Below are 19,185 nucleotides of genomic sequence, written 5' to 3' on the forward strand. Positions count from 1 at the left end.
AGGCGTACCAGATGCTGCAACTTCCACTTGCTTACATCTGGCATTGCCAGCGTTTTCACTTTGTACATGGGCTTCAAAAGGAGCATGTAGGATATTTGCAAATATATTCTGTTTCTATCATGCAGGCTCTATGCGGCATTCTCATTAAAATAGTAAATTTAAAAAAAAAAACATACGTCATAATCCCAACGCCTTTAATTGAATCGTGCCAGACGAGGATCCCACCCACGTTTTATGTCCATGGACCCCCATACCGTGGAGATTAGGCCTGCACCTCACTCTCCTTCCAGTTGACGGCGCCGCCGACCAGGCGGCCGCCTTCCTTGCGCTTGACGCGGCAGTTGAGGCCGACGTTCTCGTCCCAGATGAACCTCCAGATGGCGTAGACCCAGCTCTCGTGGCGGGGCAGCGGCTCGTAGAACTCCTTGGCCGTCTCGTAGACGGCGGGCAGCCTGGTCCACGGGATGGCGGGGAAGTCGTGGTGCTCGTTGTGCAGGCCGACGTTGTAGGTGAACCAGTTGAGGGGCCCGTAGTAGGAGAAGGTCTCGGGCACGGGGACCATGTTGCCGGGGTCCCGTTGCGTGGGGGTGACGGTTTCGTAGACGTAGTGCTCGGCGATGAAGTGGCCGGCCACGGGGTGGAGGCTGCCTGCGAGGAAGGAGGAGAGCAGGAGGTACAGCAGGGCGTTGGGGGACGCGTAGCGCAGCAGGAGGGCGTCGAAGGCGAGCTGGACGGCGAGGTTGACGCAGTGCACCCACGTGAAGGGGATGCGGTAGACGGCCATGGGCCGCAGGGCGTAGAAGAAGATCTGGAAGGTGCAGAAGAAGGCCTTGCCGAGGATGGAGTCGAGGAAGAAGGCTTCGAGGGCGGTGGGGAGGTCGGTGTCGAGGCCGTCTACGCCGAGGGATTTGTGGTGCGTTAGGTGGTATGGCTGGTGAATTGTTAGTGCTTCTTTTTTTCTTTCTTCCAAATGGTTTATATTCGCTGGAGGCGGGGAGGGTTGAAACGAACCCGGAATGCGGCGCTGTAGGGAATTCCGATGGGCAAGTTGGCGACGATGGCGAACAGTCTGTTGGCCATTGCGCTCTTGAAGGCTAGGTTATGCGAGATCTCGTGGATGGCCAGGAACAGGTTCTGGTTTGCGGTGGCGCCAAAGACGTAGGCGACTGCCCAGAACTTCCAGGACCAAAAGAACGTCGACTGGAGCAGGTAGGCGAGGACAATTTGGAGGGTGACGACGCCGAGGACGACATATTTGGTCAGAGGCTCAGGGCCACATAGTTTTGTAATCTGGGGGTTCATTTTCAGTAACAGTCCCTTCTTTTTTTTTTTTTTTTTTTTAAGGCTAACGGGGGGTCGGCCAAACCTCTGGATGAGCCTTGATGATGGCCAGTCGACGAGTCCGATGCGGCTCCTCGGTATAGGTCCAGAAGAAGTCATGCTTGGGATTGGCGTCTTGTTTGGCCGGGGGAGGGGATTTGTTTTTGGGCGTCTTAGTGACGGTGGCAGAGCCGTTGGATGGCATGGTGGGCAATTGAGCGGTGGTTATGCGATGGGGTGGTTATACTCGGTGTTTTGCAGGTATAAAGGAGTAGTTGTATTGTGTTGAGTGAGGGTTGCGTACGTCGTGGTGTCCGGGGATCGGGAAAGCAACGGGGTTCGAGGCGGCGGCGCAGCATCAATCTAGGCCAAAGGAGAGGATTCGTATTCGTAAATGGAGGTTGGAGGTTGGAGGTTGAAAGAGGACGAGGATTGGCTGATTTCTCGGTTTTGGGATTTCCAAGTCCGAGGACAAGGTGCGCGAGGTGGTGTGGTTTTTGGACGACGAGAGCCAGGGCGGTGTCTGTTCCTGGGACGAAGAGGAACCGTTGACGGGTGGGGCTTGGATGTATCTGTACTTGTGGGAGACAAGCCCCTTCCAATCTCTGCACTCCAATTTCCACCCAATGGGGCATGCCCACGGTAGAGGTACCTGGACAATTGAAGCTTCGAAAAGTGTTGAAGCGTTCAGCGGGGAAGGCTGAAGTAGCTCCAGGGGAACAAATCATGCATGTACGGAGGCGGCGTCGATTGGCTTTTCTAGCTGACCTTTCGTGACGGAATGTGCATACCACAGCTCACCTCTCAGATGACATCTCAGATGACATCCCAGATGGGCTAACAGATGCGGCACATTGTCTCCCATACAGAATCATCTTATTTGCCTGTGTACCAAGTACCTAGGTGTCGCATCAATCTATCCAATGAGGTCGTCTGCCGCCATCGCGTGGGCTGATCTGTTCCCTTTAATACCCGGGACCCGAGCCTGCAGCAGCATCACACGAGACAACATTGCCCGCGTTTTTCTTCCATGGATTTTGGATATATTCGTCCTTGTCGTAGTACCTGTACTCTTGGTGAAGCCAAATCTGCAGCGGCTTGACCTGTGTTATACTTGCTGTTGTGAAACTTTCGGTTTCATTCTTTGGGTGCCTGCGACTGAAGATCTACTATTGCCAGGGTCTTAAATGTAATAGTGCCAGCCAAGATGGTGCTCAGGGGTACAAGATGTATATGATCTGCGCATGAACTTTGATTTGTCCCTCCGAATGGAAAATGACACGCACGCTTCTGTTTCTGGACTTGCGCCCCGGTCTATCATCAACTTTAAAGTGTCCCAATACTCCTCAACCATCCCCTTAAATCATAGTCAAGACTCAAGACCAACTAGCTTCAAGTAGCAAAGTGAAGAGCCTTGAGAAAATAAAGTATGGGCACTTATTACTTATTAACGACATGATATTCAAGCCAGCTCCGGCTTGCAGGAGTTTCTAAAGCAAACTAGGCTAAAAATACCTAGCAACATCTTATCAAATAGCTTTATACACGCTACTTACCATGTTGCGAAACGAGCCTCCCCTCTGCTAATCGGCAGTACCTTTCTAGAACCCGCATCGTAGCCAAATATCTCCTTTGCCTTTTTGGCTATTCACGAGGGATGGTTAGTAGTGAGCACCGTCCAAGACACCCGATCATGTAAGACAGCTGCTTGGACCAGGATGATGATTCCACAATCGAGTGTTTACTTGCCGTGGAGCGGCAAGTCAATAACTATCTAGGTAGCTCATGATGAGTTTGCCAAGCCTCTCTCTCGTCTGTCAGTCTATCGTGACGGAGGACATGTAAACACCATCCCCACATGACGCGATCCGTCCCGACCAGCCTCAACCTCCGACTCGCACCCGTCGACCGCAAACCAACATGCCGCGCCCCACCAAGCTCATCATCGTCTGCTGCCACGGCATCTGGCTCGGCGGCCCCTCCAAAGGCCACAACGAAGCCGAATGGCTCCTCGCCGACTTCCAGCACGGCGAAACCCCCACCTTTATCGCGCACATCAAGGCCGGGCTCCGATGCCTCGCCTCCGACCGGGGCCACGCCGTCCTCGCATTCTCAGGGTCCTCGCCTCCTCCTACCCTCCCCTCACCTAAAGTGCTTTGCAGCAGCTAACGCCGTCATGCAGCGCGCCGACCCGCAGAGAAACGACCCTCTCCGAGGCCCAGTCGTACGCCAACCTGGCCATCCAAAACGCCTGCTTTGGCCTCCTTGACCCTCCCGTCACGGCCGCGGACATGATGCTCGAGGAGCGGGCCCTCGACTCCTACCACAACGTGCTGTTTAGCCTGTCGCTGTTTTATGCCCGGTTCCAACGCTGGCCGCGGCACGTCGTGGTGGTGAGCCACGCCTTCAAGAGGCCGAGGATGCTGGAGGGCCACTGCGCCGCCATTGGGTTTCCGCCGGACAGGGTGTCGTTTGTCGGCGTAGACCCGCCGTGTTTGGAGGGCAAGCCCGGCGTCGTGGCGGGCGTGGCCGAGGCCGAGGCGGACTGGGGGCGCGATCCGCACGGAAAGGGGCAGAGGCTGGCGGCCAAGAGGGCGAGGAGGAACGTCTGGGGAGCGTGGCAGGGCGTTTTCGAAGAGGGCACCGAGGACGCCGACAAGGGGGGGTTGCAGACCGTGGGGGAGGGGGCAAGCGAGGTCATCGTCGACGGGGAGAGGCCGTGGTGAATTTCACTGCATGATTATAGTCTGTATATAGTCCTGGGTGGAATCAAACCCCCGGCGTAATCTAGGCCCTGGTGGCGTGACGACAGCCGTACATGTCGAGCGTGTATATTCTAGTTGGAATAGGCGCCCCCCCTTTCTATCAAACGCCTCGTGAATCTCATCCAGCATCACGATTCACGACGCCGTCAAATCTTGGCCCTCGCGTCCCTCCTCGGCCCGTCCTCGACCGCACGCACCAGAAACGCAACCGCGTCCGTCACCATGTCGGCGCTGAACCGGTGTCCCACGCCGGCGTACACCCTGTCCTCGACCACGACCTCGCCGTCCCTGTACCACCCCTCGGCCGCGTCCTTCAACACCCTGAGGAACGGCCTCGAGCTCGCATACGGCACCAGCTCGTCGTCGCCCCCCGAACAAGCCAGCAGCTTCTTCCCCCTGATGCGCGCGTCGAAAATCTCCCGCAGCCGCGCCCGCTCCCCCTCCGACAGCGGCACCGACGGCACCGGCGCCTCGGCCCCAAACACAATGGCCTTGGGGTCGTTGCCCCGACACATGGCCACCAGATCGCGCGGAAAGTACCGACCGCCCAGCAGCGAGGCGCCCCCGGTATCCAGAGCCGAGCGTCTCGCCCGGGCCCCCATCAAATCTAACACCCGGTCAGCACGCCGAGTCTACAAATCAAACATTCAACCTACCCAGGTAGTCGGGACACCGGGCGACGGCGACGGCCGCGTCGATCCTGTCCTCCCCGAACCACGACCACCACGCGGCGTGGCCGCCCAGGCTCCAGCCCAGGCAGACGTGCGCGTCGACCTCTCTGCCCAGGTAGCCGGCCACGAGGTCCATCAGCGCGCTCACGTCGCCCGCGGCGCGCCCGACCACGCCCGCCATGTCGATGGCGTGCCGGTCGTTGCCCCCGTCCCAGGCGCGGTTGGCCGCCTCGCTGACCAGCCGCGTGCCGTGGTTGGGCATGTCGAACGACAGGGCCACCAGCCCGCGCGACTCGGACGCCGGCGAGAGGTGCCACGCGTGAAGGGTGCGGCGCGCGATGTCTTGCATCCGGGCTCGCGTCCGCGTCCGCGGGTGCAGCAGCCACAGGCAGGTGAGGGGGATGTTGGGCCCGGCGAGCTCCTCCTGGCCGTAGACGTCGACGAGGAGGCCGGCCATGGGGATCGTCGTCATGGACATGGGCGGCGCGGGGCCGAGGCCCTTGGTTGAGTACTCATCCATTGTGGTGGGCTTTTTGTATAGCGGCCCTCTTGATATGGTGTTTTATGTTTCTCTATTTTTTTTTGTGTGTTTTGATCGCGGACAAGACTGCGTGGTGAGTGATGGAAAGTGTCGAGTAAAGTTGGAGACTGTGACCAATCCGGCGGCACATCGATAGAGCCGAGCCGAAACAATTGTTTGCCGACGACGTACCAACTTGAGTAGCATGTGCAGCCTTCACAACTCCCACATCGAGTGCAATGGCTGACGGCCCTCGGGAACGCAGGGGCGCTGTGTAGCAAAAATCAGTCAAAGAATCAACCATGTCGTCAATTAATCCTGCCTGCCCGTAGCTAGGGTTGGTGACAAGCATGCCATCATAACGCCGGGGTTTCGCAAATACAACCTTGACAACTGGTCCCAAGAATCGCCCCAAACATTACACCGCTCACAATGCACCAAGTTGACAAAAGGAATAAATCATATCAATATCGCCATGCTCCAGACAAGAATCACCTGACTACCGTAACGCCTGCGGTTATGCCCGCCAATTTCCCAACGGCCTACCGAGCCCAAATCTTCCCCTTTTCCCATCACACTGCCTGTAGCTTCTTTCCCCTATTTTGTCTGTCTTTGTTCGTGTTGGTCCTTCCAAGTCGCACCGATAGGCGACATACGGGGCATGCTCTGTATTCGCCATGTCCGCTGCTTGCCCCAGGACGACTTCTCAAAATTATGTCCAAGGCAACGTCAGCTGGAGGGCTGTAATGGGCAGCATTGAATGCCATCTTGAAATCGAGATCCCCCACCTCCCCCGACACAGCATAGGAAATCTCCTCCCTGTTCATGGTGCTGGTGGCCTGCATTTAATCGACTTTCCAGTGCTCAGACTCTTCCGTACCAAGGTAGAGCTCCACGCCGTAAAGGACCATAGTCAAACCGACATTGATCCATCTCCACGTGCTGCCACCAACATCACCACCCCTGAGGGTCCAGCCATCGGGACCATCACTGGTTGAAAAGTGTTGCAGCAGCAAGCTCGTATACACCGACACCAGTATGGACGGCGAGAACCAGCTCAGGAACCCAAGAACCTTGTTGGCTGTTTCTGCATCCTCAAAATCCGGATCCTGCATAAGTGCACGTGCACCGAGATCCCGCACCGAGGGAATGATTCTCGTGGCGGAATAAAAGACAAAGAGTCGATATGTCAGGGAAATGATGACTGACGGCGTGATAGTCTGGAAAGCGGCGTACAAAAGGGCCAGAGAGGAGTGGATAGCCGACGGAAGCGAGCCTAGAATGTGTAGAAGGGTTGAATAGGATGCCATTATAACCGGCGGCAGTGGTGGAATCTCGGGTTGTGACGAAGCCTGGTCCTCGACTTCTTCAGACGGTAGGTAGTCGGTAAAGATTTGGTAGACACACAGTACCACGTAAGCAAACAGTAGAGAGCTCTCAATAGGATTACCTCGGCCGCTTCCGATGCCGTAGGCACAAAGGAACACCGCTGTAGTCATGGTTACACCGATAAGTGTTGCATCCAGGTTGCTAATTCGCGGAAACTGTGCAACTCGCCAAAGAAAGTATACGGCACTTGCGATGATGGTGCCGGAAAAGGCCAACAGAATGATCTGCGTCAATTAGCACAAGAGGCAAGTAAAAGTTGTGTTGGGAATGTGTCGCTCACCACCCAGGTGTCACTTCTGCCTCTGTTCACAAGCCAACGAGTAATTTGACCGGCTGCCTGAATCACGAGAAGCGTGCAAAAGCCCTCGAGGAGCTGGAACACGGGACCAGAATATCGAAGGACATTGTCCCAGCTACCCAGCATGACCGTCTCCAGCACGCCATTTTTGCCAAACATCCACTCAGTCCAACTTGCGCTCTTGGATTGGAAGATGCCGCCCAACGTCCTCTCGACCCAGTTTGTGCTTCCCGCATCGACGGCAAACTGACTCAAGGCCCAAATGAGAAGCGATGGGATGACAACCCACTGCGACAGTCGGAGGAGGTTGGAGATGGTCGAGCCGAGGCGTGACTTGCTCGGGGTCACAATGCGGATTGCGGAGTAGACGAGGTAATAGATGAAGAGAGACAGGCTATACGCCAGCCCACTATCACGGCCACCGACATCGAAGGCGACGGGTATTGACAGAACGATGGTGAAGAGGAAGATGGAGCTGAAAAATATGCTAAATAGCCACCACATCGGAGCGGCAGGGTGGCGGGCTCAAGCCGTGCCGGTCGAGTCGACGGGAGAAACAGTGATGATCGTTCGGAGTTGTGGGCGTTTCAGGTCGGACGACTCTTGGTCTTCTCGTCTCGCGGGCCCAGTCTCGAAACGAGCTTCTTGGGCGGGCGTTGGGGTCGCAAGGGCTCTGGGAGCTTTCACAAGCTCATGTACAAAATGTAGCTCAGCGTGTCGTGTGTCTGGCCAAAGCTGCACTCGTGCGATGTTCTGCGCAGGAACCGCCTGCGGGACAGATGCTGATCGACGTCTGTTCTTTGCAGCACACCAAGAGATGAGTCGCCGGGTCGTCGTATCGCCTTCTGGTCGAGCGCAAGCGCGTGGCTTTTTTTTTAATGATGGTGTGTTGATGCTGGCTAGGACGCGCTTGTGGTTGGACAGACAGGGTCTGTACAGAGTAGTCTAAGATGATTAAGGAAGCCTGCCAGCTGTTTTTCTCTGCAGTCGCCCACAATGTGCCGCTTCTGCGCAAGGTGTAAGGTGTCCACAATGGACCTAGGCTGGCACAAGCTCAGCTGGAATGGAAGCTTAGCTTATCGTCGCGTTATCTGCACGTGAAGGCTCGTGAAGTGCGATGACGCGGGCTGCTCGTCGGCCGACATGTGGTACAGTACATACGTTGATGGAACGCATTCAGGGCAATAGAATGATTGGCGTTCTGACACAGAGCTCGAGGGTTGTTTTCTAGATGCAAACTCGATATTCGAGGTCGAATATTCATGCCCTTGGCTACCAGCTAGCTCCGAACCCAAGCTCCGAGGCTTGCGTCAGGGCGTCCCAGCAGCAGCAGCGGCGTGGGCTTGGCGGGGCAGCAGTCGTGGCCGAAAGAGGCTTGTCGCACGAGATGCCAATGGCCGCCGCTTCTAAAAATCGATGCTCTCAAGTGAAGGATGAGAATATCACCCAAGACGTGCTGTACATATATACTCCGTAACACGAAATGCGGAGAGAAAGGACTCAGGGGAATCTAATGGGATTTGATGCATTGTACGAGGTGTCAAGCACCAAGTAACAAGTTGACTAGCCCGTGGTTGAGGCAAGAGGACTGGCCCATGCCATGTCGCTCCTTCCAGATTGGTCCAAAGGTCGCGTGTGCCCGACCAGACCGCTCCTGCCGGGACCGCTTCACCGCCTGCAACCAAGCCCACCGGCTGCGGAAGCGGCCTCCATCAATTTTCTCTCTTTTCCTGCCGTCGATGAACCAAGCAAGCCAATTGCTATATTACATATCTACTCCCTCATGCGCTATCCGAACTTATATCCTTTGCCGTCGCCTCCATACCATGTTATAGCCGCACGTGCTGTTGGGCAGCCGTCGCCCAATGCGTGGCTAATGGACGCCACGCATGGGGTCTACGCAGAAGATATTTGCTCCAATTTTGGAGACACACTGTCAGCCGTCATGGATAGGCGTACTCGCTCGAAGAGACACTGACAGGCTTGGAGGCCGCCCTCTCACTCCAATCTCGAATGCACCCGCGCTGTTCTTTCAAGTCTGCAATCCACTCCCTGCGACGTCATAAGACCTCGCCACGGTCAAAGCAATCAACCAGGATGACGGTTCAAAAACCTGCCAAGTCTGAGTGATGAACAAACGCAGGCTCTGTGCCTGGAATTGAACTCCAAGTCACTGTGCGTGCATTGTGACCTGTAAAATAGAACTGATAGACGCAACAGTTGGATTACATTCCATACTGCCAGCCTGGTAGGATGGGAGCTCGAAGCATACACACGACCGGCCAGTATACATACTGTTTTGATGAGGGGCGCCTCTTTTATAAATGCGACACAGCAGGTTCCTTGAACTGCCAAGGTATTCGAGTAACTACCCGCTTTGACACTCAATGATTGCGGCCCTACCGTGGGTTTCGTCCGAGTTTCGTCCCATTTTGTCAGGTTATGGACCATATGGTAGCCTTGGGGTTTGACATTTACACCGGACGTACTGCCTGCGCTTTAGACTACCTATTACATCCAGTTGACAACCGATTGCCCAACCAGGATGTGAAGCTGTCGAGCTGAACAGTGCTTATTATGTACGTCGGACTCTGTCGACAGGTCAAGCCAGTACGAACGACAAGCTGCGGCGCACCTGTCTGCTCGCAGCCAAGAACGCCATGCACGGTTCTTCCCGTTTTCTCGGCCAGGATCACCAGTGCACCACACATGGCAAACATTTGTCGTGGCTTCAATGTATCCTGATGTACGGAGTACAAGACGCATGTTTTCCATGACCAAGGGTCCACGTTTGTGTTGCATCGAGCTCTAGAACATACAATTGTTCACCACATGGCTCAATGTCGTATTTCCAATTCGAGGGACAAATAAGCTTAACGGGTCTCGCATTGTTTCAGCAGACGGATGGATCCACGAGCGGAGGATCGCACCGTCAGCTCAGTTGTCATGCTCGGGATTATTCATCTACAGCACCAGGAATTGCGTGATAGACGCTGCAATGGCGCCTTCGATTCGTCTTTTATGTGCAACTAGTATTGTTGGGGCATGCCAGCTAGAAGCGATAGCCCGAAACGGCTGGGTCGTCGCCCTTTGTTTTTTGTTATCAAATGTAGTACAATATTGTGCTACGCCATGACTGGTATGTAGCACGTCATGAGGGCAGAATGGGGCCAGGCCGCTTGCCCCGATTAAACCACTTTGCCATCATGAACATGACAAAACTGCATGTTGGGAGAGGCGACGGTCGGATGTGTGTGGCCGGGCATGTGGCAGCCAGTACGGCGCGCCCGAAGCCAAGCCACGGATCTGAGATGGCGCTTGGCAACGATCAACTGATGTCTCAAACAGATGGTCCTGTGTGGTGTGGATATTCTGCTGCCTGGTCGCAACAACATTGAACTCTGCAGTTCCCAAGCTGGCGCCGACGTGCCCAGGTGCAGTTCAAGCATCCATCAAGCTCTTCACCAAGGAAAAAAAAAAAAAAGACTCAGAACCAAACCCGCCGAAGCCCATCCTCGACCAACCTCTGGTCCGGCGCAGCACATCATCATCGTCGGACTCCACAATGGCAAGAGTAAATCTGTGTGGCGCCGGGCCCAACGTCATCGCGCCCACCCCCAACCTCGGACGTGGTGGCCGCGCTGTTCTCGACATGACTTCCCTGGCCGGTCTCCTGGCGCACCATGGGCAGGTCGAATGGCATTTGATGCTGCGGTCCAGGGCGCCCGCTACTCCCGCGCCGTCGCCTCAACCACATGCGCTATGTGGACAAACCTGTGGGTTCAATGTTGCGTGTGTGGGGGCGGCAGCGACGACCTGGCAATGATAATACTACCAGGCATGGTAGCACGGATTGTTACTCGAGGGCAGCGAGTGAGGAGCCAAGGAGCATCTGGTCCCAACTACCTGGAGTCAGCAACTAACGCAATTGCGGCCGAGGGGGGTCCCAGATTCCCCGATATCAATTGGCTCGTCGTGGCGTGCAAGCGTGGTCGTCCCCGTGTCCGAATCCGGTTGCCTGTTCGCCCATCAGCGCGCGCGAAGAGTTTGAAAGGCATCCTTGCGCCCATGTCGCAATTCATCTTGTCGACTTGTCATCCAACAGAGCGCCGACTTTCTTTTCTTTTTTTGTCTTCATTTTTACACCATTGTTGGCGGACCGGGTTGCTCTTCAGTATCTCTTCCAACCTCAATACTAGCGTGTATCATCATCACCACCCACCCGAATGACATCGTCGTCGCCATAAGTGGCCATCGCTTCCACGAGAAGGACTAAATTTGGCTCAAAACACCGTCATACCCTGACCTGGTACTACAAGTCGCCGTTGACCATGGCGAATAAGCTCCGACCGGGTTCTCGCTCCGGATCCCTCTCCGGATCCCTCTCCGGATCTCTCTCCGTGCCCGTCTCGGGCCCGCGCGACCTCGAATTCGGCAAGGGTCGCTCCGCCAAGCTGGCCTCCATCTTCGGCGGGTCGGGCGTCACCATCGGGCCTCGCATCTGCGACATCCCCGAGTACCTGAAGGAAGAGGTATCCGAGGGCGAGGGCGAGTCCAGCGAGGCCATCCTCAACCGCCAGCTTGCGTCCGAGGACGGCGCCGCCATCCAGTACCGCACCTGCTCGTGGCAGAAGACGGCCGCCCTGCTCTTCAGCGAGTACATCTGTCTGGCCATCATGAGTTTCCCCTGGTCCTACAGCTACCTCGGCCTCGTGCCGGGGCTGATCTTGACGGTTGTTGTCGCCGCCATCGTCCTGTACACGAGCCTTGTGCTGTGGGAGTTTTGCCTGCGCCACCCCGAAATCCGCGACGTCTGTGATCTCGGCCAGACGCTGTTTTGGGGCAAGGAGTGGGCGTGGTGGGGGACGGCCGTCATGTTCGTCCTCAACAACACCTTTATCCAGGCGCTGCATGTCCTCGTCGGCGCAGAGTACCTCAACACCATGACGGAGAGGACGGCCATCGGGGGGTGCCGCACCGTCGAGTTTTCCGTCGTCATCGTCGTTATTTGCTGGCTGGCCTCGCTACCGAGGACATTTAGTATGATGTCCAAGCTCGGCACTGCTTCTGCCTTCTTCACCTTGATCAGCGTCGTCTTGGCCACTGCGTTTGCAGGCGTCCAGGGAAAGCCGGCCGGCTACTCGCCAGAGAAGGGTGAGCCGATTGTCACAGCCGTGCCCGTGGCGAGCACCACCTTTGTGCAGGGCATGGCTGCGTTTCTGAATATTAGTTATACCTTCATCGGCCAGATTACTCTGCCTAGCTTCATTGCTGAAATGCGTGACCCGCGGTAAGTATTTCTTCCCCCCCTCGTGTTGAAACGCCAAGAGGGACGACGGCTCAACTAACGGTTTGGTAGTGAATTCCCCAAGTCCCTCTGGGCATGCACAATCGCCGAAATCATCGTCTTCAGTGTCGTCGGCGCCGTCATCTACGCCTACAGCGGCAACCAGTACGTCAAGGCGCCCGCCTTTGGATCCCTCGACGACCTGTACAAGAAGGTCTCCTTCTCATTCATGATTCCGACAATTATCTTCCTGGGATGCCTGTACGCTTCGGTCACGGCTCGCTTCGTCTTCTTCCGCGTCTTCAGAAACTCAAAACACCTGAGCGACCACACGGTTGTCGGATGGGGCTCCTGGGCGGGCATCCTCCTCACGACGTGGATCCTCGCCTTTGTCATTTCCCAGGTCATTCCGTTTTTCTCCTCTCGTAAGTTTCAAGCTTTTAAAAATCAAATCGAAAAATTCCAATACTGATCCTGCCTTGTTAGTCCTATCGGTTATGAGCTCCCTTTTCGACAGCTGGTTCGGCTTCATCTTCTGGGGCGTAGCCTACTTCCGCATGCGCACTGCCGACAAGACGATCGGGCGGAAGCGCAACCCCATCGGCGACTGGCTCTCCATGGGCCTCAATGTCGTCATCATCCTGACGGGCTTCTTCTTCTTGACGGCGGGGACGTATGCCAGCGTGCAAGGCATCATAGACTCGTTTAACGCAGGCGAGGTCGGTGGTGTGTTTAGTTGTAAGAGCAATGGTTTGTAAGATCCTTTTATTTTACTTTGTCTTTTTGCCTTTTTAGAAAGGGGGGGGGGGAGAAAGCGTTGTGATGATGGTTGCGGGATTATATACGATTTGCATGACTGTTCTTTTTCTTGGCTTCTTCATGGCACGCAATATCGGTGGCGTCCAGCCTCGTCTTGGCTTTTTGGTCTTGGACATGGGGCCAGCGTAGGGGTCTCGACGTGATGGCATGGCCGGGAGATGGGGTGATGGGACGGGGGTCTCGGTTATGATAGCTGTGCAAATTTGTGGCTACCGTGCATGTGCATCATGTGCCGTCATGTTATTGTCTTGTGTTTCTCGACTCTGGTCCCATTCGCCATCGGTCGGCGCTGTCGTTGCGTGACTTGGCCGAGCTGCTTTACGCGTACGACCGGTGGACATTTCATCGGTAAAACCGCATGGAAACCTGGGTAAGGCGTAGTTTTGATTGCTGTGCTAGTTGGATGTCTTCTGCTTTCAACTGTTTTTGCCACGTGCAGGACGTTCCGTGTCCTGTTTTACGTGTCTGCTTACTTGCTGCTCGGCGTCTTTATCAAATATCATGAATGAGATTGTCCCGTCCGGTGTATGCATCGTCCAAACTACCCAGCTACGACTTATAGAATATCACTTTTGCTCCGCCTCTCCATCCAGGGTATTACTATCGTACACTTCGCTGAGCATCCGTCGGCTGTTCTTAAAATAGCCCGCCGCGTACCTGTCCCATGTCTGGTCTCCTCTTGCTTCTAACCATGTTATGATCCTCTCTCATTTCCTGGGGCGCTTTCCTACACTACCGTTGCTGCGAGATATTGCCCTCGCACGCCGCCATCGTCTGACTGCTGTCAAACCACCCTTCCTCCACTGCCTCCTGGACGCCTGCCGCTTTGATGACTGAGTTTGCTCATTTTGCGTCATGTTCTCTTCCGCAAGAGTGCTGCGATTCTGCTCCTCCGCTTGTCAGGCTGTTTAAAAATATCTTCGAAACTCATGTACTTCTTCTCCGAGTCAACGGCATGTCCTCGCACTTTGAACATGGCGCTGTTGTATGCACGCAAATGTTCATCACGTCGCTGTTCAAGACTCTCCAAGATCTTGGAAAGCTCCCCGTCGCCATCTGCGTTGCTGTCCATATCCTTCTTTGCGCTGCGGATGGCGCTGCGGTACCCGTCGGCTTGGCTCTTGTGATGCGCAGCATCTCGCTGGTGCTTTCCAATGCTTTCTGGCGTTGGGGGAGACACGGGATTGCCACCGTTGCGAACATCTCGGAAGACGGAACTGTTCATGGGGGAGAGATACCAGTGTCTTCTGGCTTGCTTGAACTCCCTAGCCTCTTCAGATGTCAGTGGTCTTTCTTTGGACAACTGGATGTAACGCCAGAGTTGCGACCGACCTGGCCGCCTCGTTTTGATCTTTCTGCTTGGTTCTACACCTTCCATCTTGTAGAACTCCCGGATCATGTAGAGGCTTCCCGTTACGACGATGGGTCCGTCGCCCGCTTTGCTGCACGCCCACTGCACTCCGTTGCCAATATCAGGCTCACCATCGTAAATGCGAGACTCGTCCTGGATTATCTGTGTGGCCACACCGCGGCCAAGATCGGCTGGCGCAGGCGGGGGATCATTGGGACCTTGGGCGTACTCGACAAATGCCAGACTGTCCTCTGGACGAATCAAGGTCTCAATGATTTTTGAAAAGGGCTTCGATTTGCTGGATGATAGTCCAATGACCCATGTCACCGGCTCACTGGTCTTCCGGAGAGAGCCATCTACATACTTGGCCAGGGCCTCCACTCCCAACATGTTGTGAGCTCCGTCTACTAGTACTGACTTTTGACGTGTGCCATCTGTAAGTCCCGCTACGGAGACTTGCTCCATTCGTCCCGGCAACTGAGGTTTTAGTGCTAGTAATTTGTTGACGTCGATGTGAAGATGAGGAAACAGGTTTCGGAAAGCTAGCGTCGCGCAGAGCAGATTCTGTTGCTCATAGTCCTGTAGTTTGAATCTGTCTCTGTCGAGGGATTCTATGAAAGGCAGTGCCTTGGATGATAAGCTGACTTGTGTTCCCACAGTTCGCGCGTGGTCTCGGAGAACATCCATGACAGAGGAGGGATTGGTGTGGTCCACAATACATGGTACTCCGGGACGCATGATGCCAGCCTTGACTTTTGCAATCTCCTCAATGGTATTGCCTAGGTACTCTTGGTGGTCGAGGTCAATCTTGGATATGACGGTGACTGCCTTGTCCTTCATGGCATTTGTGGCATCCGTGGCCCCGCCCATACCAACCTCGACTATGCCATACTGCACGTTCATCTTGTTGAAGACACGAAATGCCGCGGCGGTTTCGAGTTCAAATGGCGTCAAATCACCCGGGTCCTCTCCAGCGGCAAACGTCCACCCAGAAGAAACTCGTTTGTACGCCTCGTCGACATGTTGAAGCTCCATGTCGTACATGCGCTTGTTTATGTACAAGCCGTTGATTGTGATGGCGTTGTGACGCTCTGGTAGCGCCGGAGAGATGTATGTGCCGTGGCTAATGCCGGATAGTTTGAACATGCCGGCGAGCAACGCACATATTGATCCTTTGCCGTTGGTGCCGCCGACGTGGACACCAATCCATTTTTGCTCCTCTGGGACAACGCGACTGATGCGTTCCAGCCCAAGCTTAATGTTGCGATTTGCCATGGCCGATTGCTTTTGGGCGGGCATGACGGCTCTGATGCGAGCTAGAGCTCTTTGAATGTCTCTGGCTGCCGGCATGGTGCCGCAAGGATGCGCTGATGGGTGAGAGCAGCAGCCCTCACAATTGACGCGGGCTATGCCGACAGGCTATGAGAGACGAAGTAAGCACCTCATCAAGGCCAGCGTCTGAAGGGAACCTCTCTGGTTGCTGAGGACAGGATGGCTGTGGAAGTCGTTGAGCGATGAGCAAGTTGGGCCTGGAGCTTTCCAAAAATCGGTTGACGTTGGAGGGGTACCAGCCACAGGAGCACACGCATGAGCCACACTTACTTGCAGGGGTCTCGCAGGACCCATATGTGGCCTGTTTCAACATACTCGATGGTGACTTGTGTACTAACGGGTTTCAAACTATCCTCAGAGTCTGAATGTTAATAAACATGTCGACAATACATGCATGGAAAAAATTATCATGATGCTTCAGGCAAAGTCACAAGCCCCGTCGCAATTGCAACGGCGCTGCCGCTACAAAAAAAAAGTCAAGGAAAAACAGGCACTGGGGCAGATGTCCACATCCCCTGTCCCGTCCACCTTCGACTTCTCGGAGCGTTTCCCTCTTGAGCAACCATCTCCATCACCATCTCCATCAAAACTCCTTCCCGTCTTTTGCCATCACGCGCACGCGCCCATTCATCGCGAGTGAAGTCCCCTGTTCTTCTGCGAGCCGCAGATATCATTCAGGATTGTTGTTTCTGCATTTTTTTGCTTTTCGGATTTCCTCCAATTTCAGGACGCTGCACATTCGCTGCATTCGCTTCACGGTGGCAGCATCATTCGATCGCGTACCAGCCTGCAGCTTCTCCCGCTCGTTGCTCCATTTCTCGCAGGCGCGCATTGCGAAACACGACAAACCTCCTCCTCTACACGGCCGGAAACACGTTGAAACTGACCAGACGGCATTATGGGTTTACCGTAAGTATTTCCTTCAGCAAGCCTCGCCAGTCAAGTAGTGTCCGGTCGTAGAGATGAGCTTGTGACCTGGGCGCTCGTGCATCTGTCATTGTCCTTCCATCTCACGTATCATGTATTCATCCCGTCCTTGCCTTTACCCTCTCTTGCGGTCTTCCGGGCGAATGTCTCCCATGCGCGTACAACACTTTGTAACGTATTGTGCCCAACGCGTGTCAGATGTACCGTCAACCGCGGAACTGCATTGTTCCTTGCTCCAGTCTCCTGTTGCTCTTCCCATTCAACCCTGTCTAGTTCCTTGTACCATTCAGAGCCGTAACTGATGCCTGGACCTCAATAGCCTCTTTGTGGAACCAGTCGAATCAGACTTGCCCAACAAGACTTCCATTAAGACGGGTGCCACCTCGCCTCCGCGCTCCTCCTCGCGACGCCCAAGCCGATCGGAGATCCGCGATCGTCGCAGCGGCATAAGACGTGCGGGTGTGCGAATTTACAATTCCGCGCAGCGAAACGTGCCACGCAATGCGCGTGAACGATTGCTTCCATGGGTTGAATCGTCGGCATCCAGAACCCAAGATCCAACCGACGCCGCTGCAGCAGACCGTCGATCAGGTATCTTTCGTGAGGTGCTTCGAGAGATGAGTGGGAGTGATGAACGTCGCAGGGAGCGCCTCGAAGAGCGCATGAGTGCGCTATTCAACTCTACTTCAGGGTCAGCGCCTCCGGAACACGAAAATATGTCTGAAGGGGTTGATCTCGGGTGGTGGTCAGCCGGAGATGGCTCTCGTTTGGCCCATGTGAGACGGTCAAGAGTGGTAGGTCGTTTCCTTTACAGCTACATAAGTATGTACCTACTTAGGTAGTCTACTTATGTTGGCAAGTGAATTATTCACTGATGCGCCCGCAGCACGCCCCTCAATCCCAGACGAACCGGATTGCAGACGGCCCTCTGCTTCTTCCGCCCCGCAGAGCACACCCTCGCCAACAGCAGGATATAACCGCTACTCGCAGCGGCGATTTGTCACCACTTGACCCTTATTTAGTTCGCAGCCTGAATGCCCGTCAGATGATGCCTAGTCGACGCGGTGCCTTGGGTATGGATGGCCTTGGTGACCGAGAGAGAAGCCTGAGCCCGGAAGGATGGGATACACTTTTGTCCACGCTGACCCCAGATCCACAACCACCAAGCGCAGGCTCGTCCTTTGCATCCGTGGCAGCTTCCCAAACCGCCGGACCGTCATCAGGCACACCTACCTCGGCTCCGGATATTATGGAGGAAGCACTTCTGGATGCCCCCTGCGAATCGGGATGCGAAAACTCAGACTTGGACATGGATGATGCGGATTATGAACATCCTGATTTCGCGCGTATCCGGCGAACTCGACAAGACAGAAGGAATTTGGAATTAGTGCGGGCAAACCGACTTGCCTTGACCTCGGGAGACCCTAGGATGGAAACCACGGGGCATCCCACACCTGGCAGCCGCACAACTAGACAAATCAACACGGCAAACGGGCCCCTTACCATATACGAGTCTTCCGGGCGACTGGGTCAAGCAATCGAGCCGACTCGCCTGTCTCGACCCTCCACTAACAACTCGCCAGGCGTCTGGGTCGGCCAGCTCTCAGTCGGGGCTTTAGGTCAAGAAGACGGCGACGCCGACGGGCCCAGTCAGAACCCAGAAGACGCTACGTTCCCTACACAATCCAATGCAATGGCCTCGGAAGACGACTGGGCGGGCATGCAACGCATTGTGCGAAGCCTTGCCCGGAGAGAAGACATCCCCGATGAGTGGTGGGCTGATGCCGGTCTCAGCCGCACACTCAGACAGGAGGAATCTAGTACGACGAGCAACGGTACTATGCGTCAGGGCATCTAAAGCATCTATCTGTTTTTGTTACAGGCGCAATGCATGGGCTTCAATTTGATGATGAACAGCAGACAAAAAAGGGTTTATATGCAGACCAATGAATCGGTGGTAGACGTTCTGATATTGCGGAAGTCTTGAATGAGGTTATGATTGTATTATATATATGCCGTTAGCGCACGATAATAGCGGCGGGATAGAAAAAGGGGGCATTGAATGGTCGGAATAGCTGGTGAAAGCGGAAATGGGAGTGAATATACGGGCAGAGCTTGGAATAAAACTTGGATCACAGTCTCTTGAAGGTGCCCTGGTTATATCCAGCAGCATATATGGGATGACGGGTGTACGGAACAAGGCGAGTTGGAATGCGGAGCTCCGATCTGCGTCAATGTTTGTCGTGATGCCATTGGCCCATTGGTCTCCTTTGTCCAAGTGTTGCACAGTAGATGAAGCAGCACCAGTTGATGTTTCGGCCCTATGACCAGAAACGGCCAAAACGGCGTTGGAGTCAGTAGGGTAGTTGATGTCCATTAGCGAACTCGGGCGACTGGCTCTTCTGCGATTTTCCAGATGTTTTTCCGCCCAAGCAGACTGTAATTATGGAGTATATGCCTGGAAACTGTTTCCCTTGCATTTGGAGCTCAGCGACGTCTGGTGTTC

The 19,185-nt window shown here is 55.0% G+C and overlaps 7 protein-coding genes across 7 annotated transcripts; 3 read left to right on the forward strand and 4 right to left on the reverse strand.

The window, feature by feature from the left end:
• Positions 1–262: 262 nt before the first annotated feature.
• On the reverse strand, positions 263–1,525 carry MAA_03210 (Sphingolipid delta4-desaturase; the record flags this gene model as incomplete). The annotated part of the gene is made up of 3 exons (XM_007821208.1): positions 263–931; positions 1,012–1,290; positions 1,367–1,525. 3 exons carry the CDS (start codon positions 1,523–1,525, stop codon positions 263–265), a joined length of 1,107 nt encoding a protein of 368 aa, XP_007819399.1.
• A 1,715-nt stretch (positions 1,526–3,240) lies between these two features.
• On the forward strand, positions 3,241–4,046 carry MAA_03211 (DUF218 domain-containing protein; the record flags this gene model as incomplete). The annotated part of the gene is made up of 2 exons (XM_007821209.2): positions 3,241–3,437; positions 3,503–4,046. The coding sequence occupies 2 exons, from the start codon at positions 3,241–3,243 to the stop codon at positions 4,044–4,046; spliced, it is 741 nt and encodes a 246-aa protein (XP_007819400.2).
• A 185-nt stretch (positions 4,047–4,231) lies between these two features.
• On the reverse strand, positions 4,232–5,234 carry MAA_03212 (uncharacterized protein; the record flags this gene model as incomplete). Its single annotated transcript, XM_007821210.2, has 2 exons — positions 4,232–4,692; positions 4,742–5,234. The coding sequence occupies 2 exons, from the start codon at positions 5,232–5,234 to the stop codon at positions 4,232–4,234; spliced, it is 954 nt and encodes a 317-aa protein (XP_007819401.2).
• An 887-nt stretch (positions 5,235–6,121) lies between these two features.
• Positions 6,122–7,467, reverse strand: MAA_03213 (ICE2 family protein; the record flags this gene model as incomplete). Its single annotated transcript, XM_007821211.1, has 2 exons — positions 6,122–6,889; positions 6,946–7,467. The coding sequence occupies 2 exons, from the start codon at positions 7,465–7,467 to the stop codon at positions 6,122–6,124; spliced, it is 1,290 nt and encodes a 429-aa protein (XP_007819402.1).
• A 3,827-nt stretch (positions 7,468–11,294) lies between these two features.
• MAA_03214 (Amino acid transporter, transmembrane) lies at positions 11,295–13,008 on the forward strand (the record flags this gene model as incomplete). The annotated part of the gene is made up of 3 exons (XM_007821212.1): positions 11,295–12,253; positions 12,323–12,675; positions 12,737–13,008. 3 exons carry the CDS (start codon positions 11,295–11,297, stop codon positions 13,006–13,008), a joined length of 1,584 nt encoding a protein of 527 aa, XP_007819403.1.
• Positions 13,009–13,922: 914 nt separating this feature from the next.
• Positions 13,923–15,770, reverse strand: MAA_03215 (dihydrofolate synthetase Fol3; the record flags this gene model as incomplete). Its single annotated transcript, XM_007821213.1, has 1 exon — positions 13,923–15,770. One exon carries the CDS (start codon positions 15,768–15,770, stop codon positions 13,923–13,925), a length of 1,848 nt encoding a protein of 615 aa, XP_007819404.1.
• Positions 15,771–16,650: 880 nt separating this feature from the next.
• Positions 16,651–18,537, forward strand: MAA_03216 (uncharacterized protein; the record flags this gene model as incomplete). The annotated part of the gene is made up of 3 exons (XM_007821214.1): positions 16,651–16,661; positions 16,999–17,473; positions 17,566–18,537. 3 exons carry the CDS (start codon positions 16,651–16,653, stop codon positions 18,535–18,537), a joined length of 1,458 nt encoding a protein of 485 aa, XP_007819405.1.
• Positions 18,538–19,185: the final 648 nt, after the last annotated feature.

This window comes from Metarhizium robertsii (assembly GCF_000187425.2).
Source record: "Metarhizium robertsii ARSEF 23 chromosome Unknown MAA_Scf_4, whole genome shotgun sequence".
NCBI classification, from domain to species: Eukaryota; Fungi; Ascomycota; class Sordariomycetes; order Hypocreales; family Clavicipitaceae; genus Metarhizium; species Metarhizium robertsii.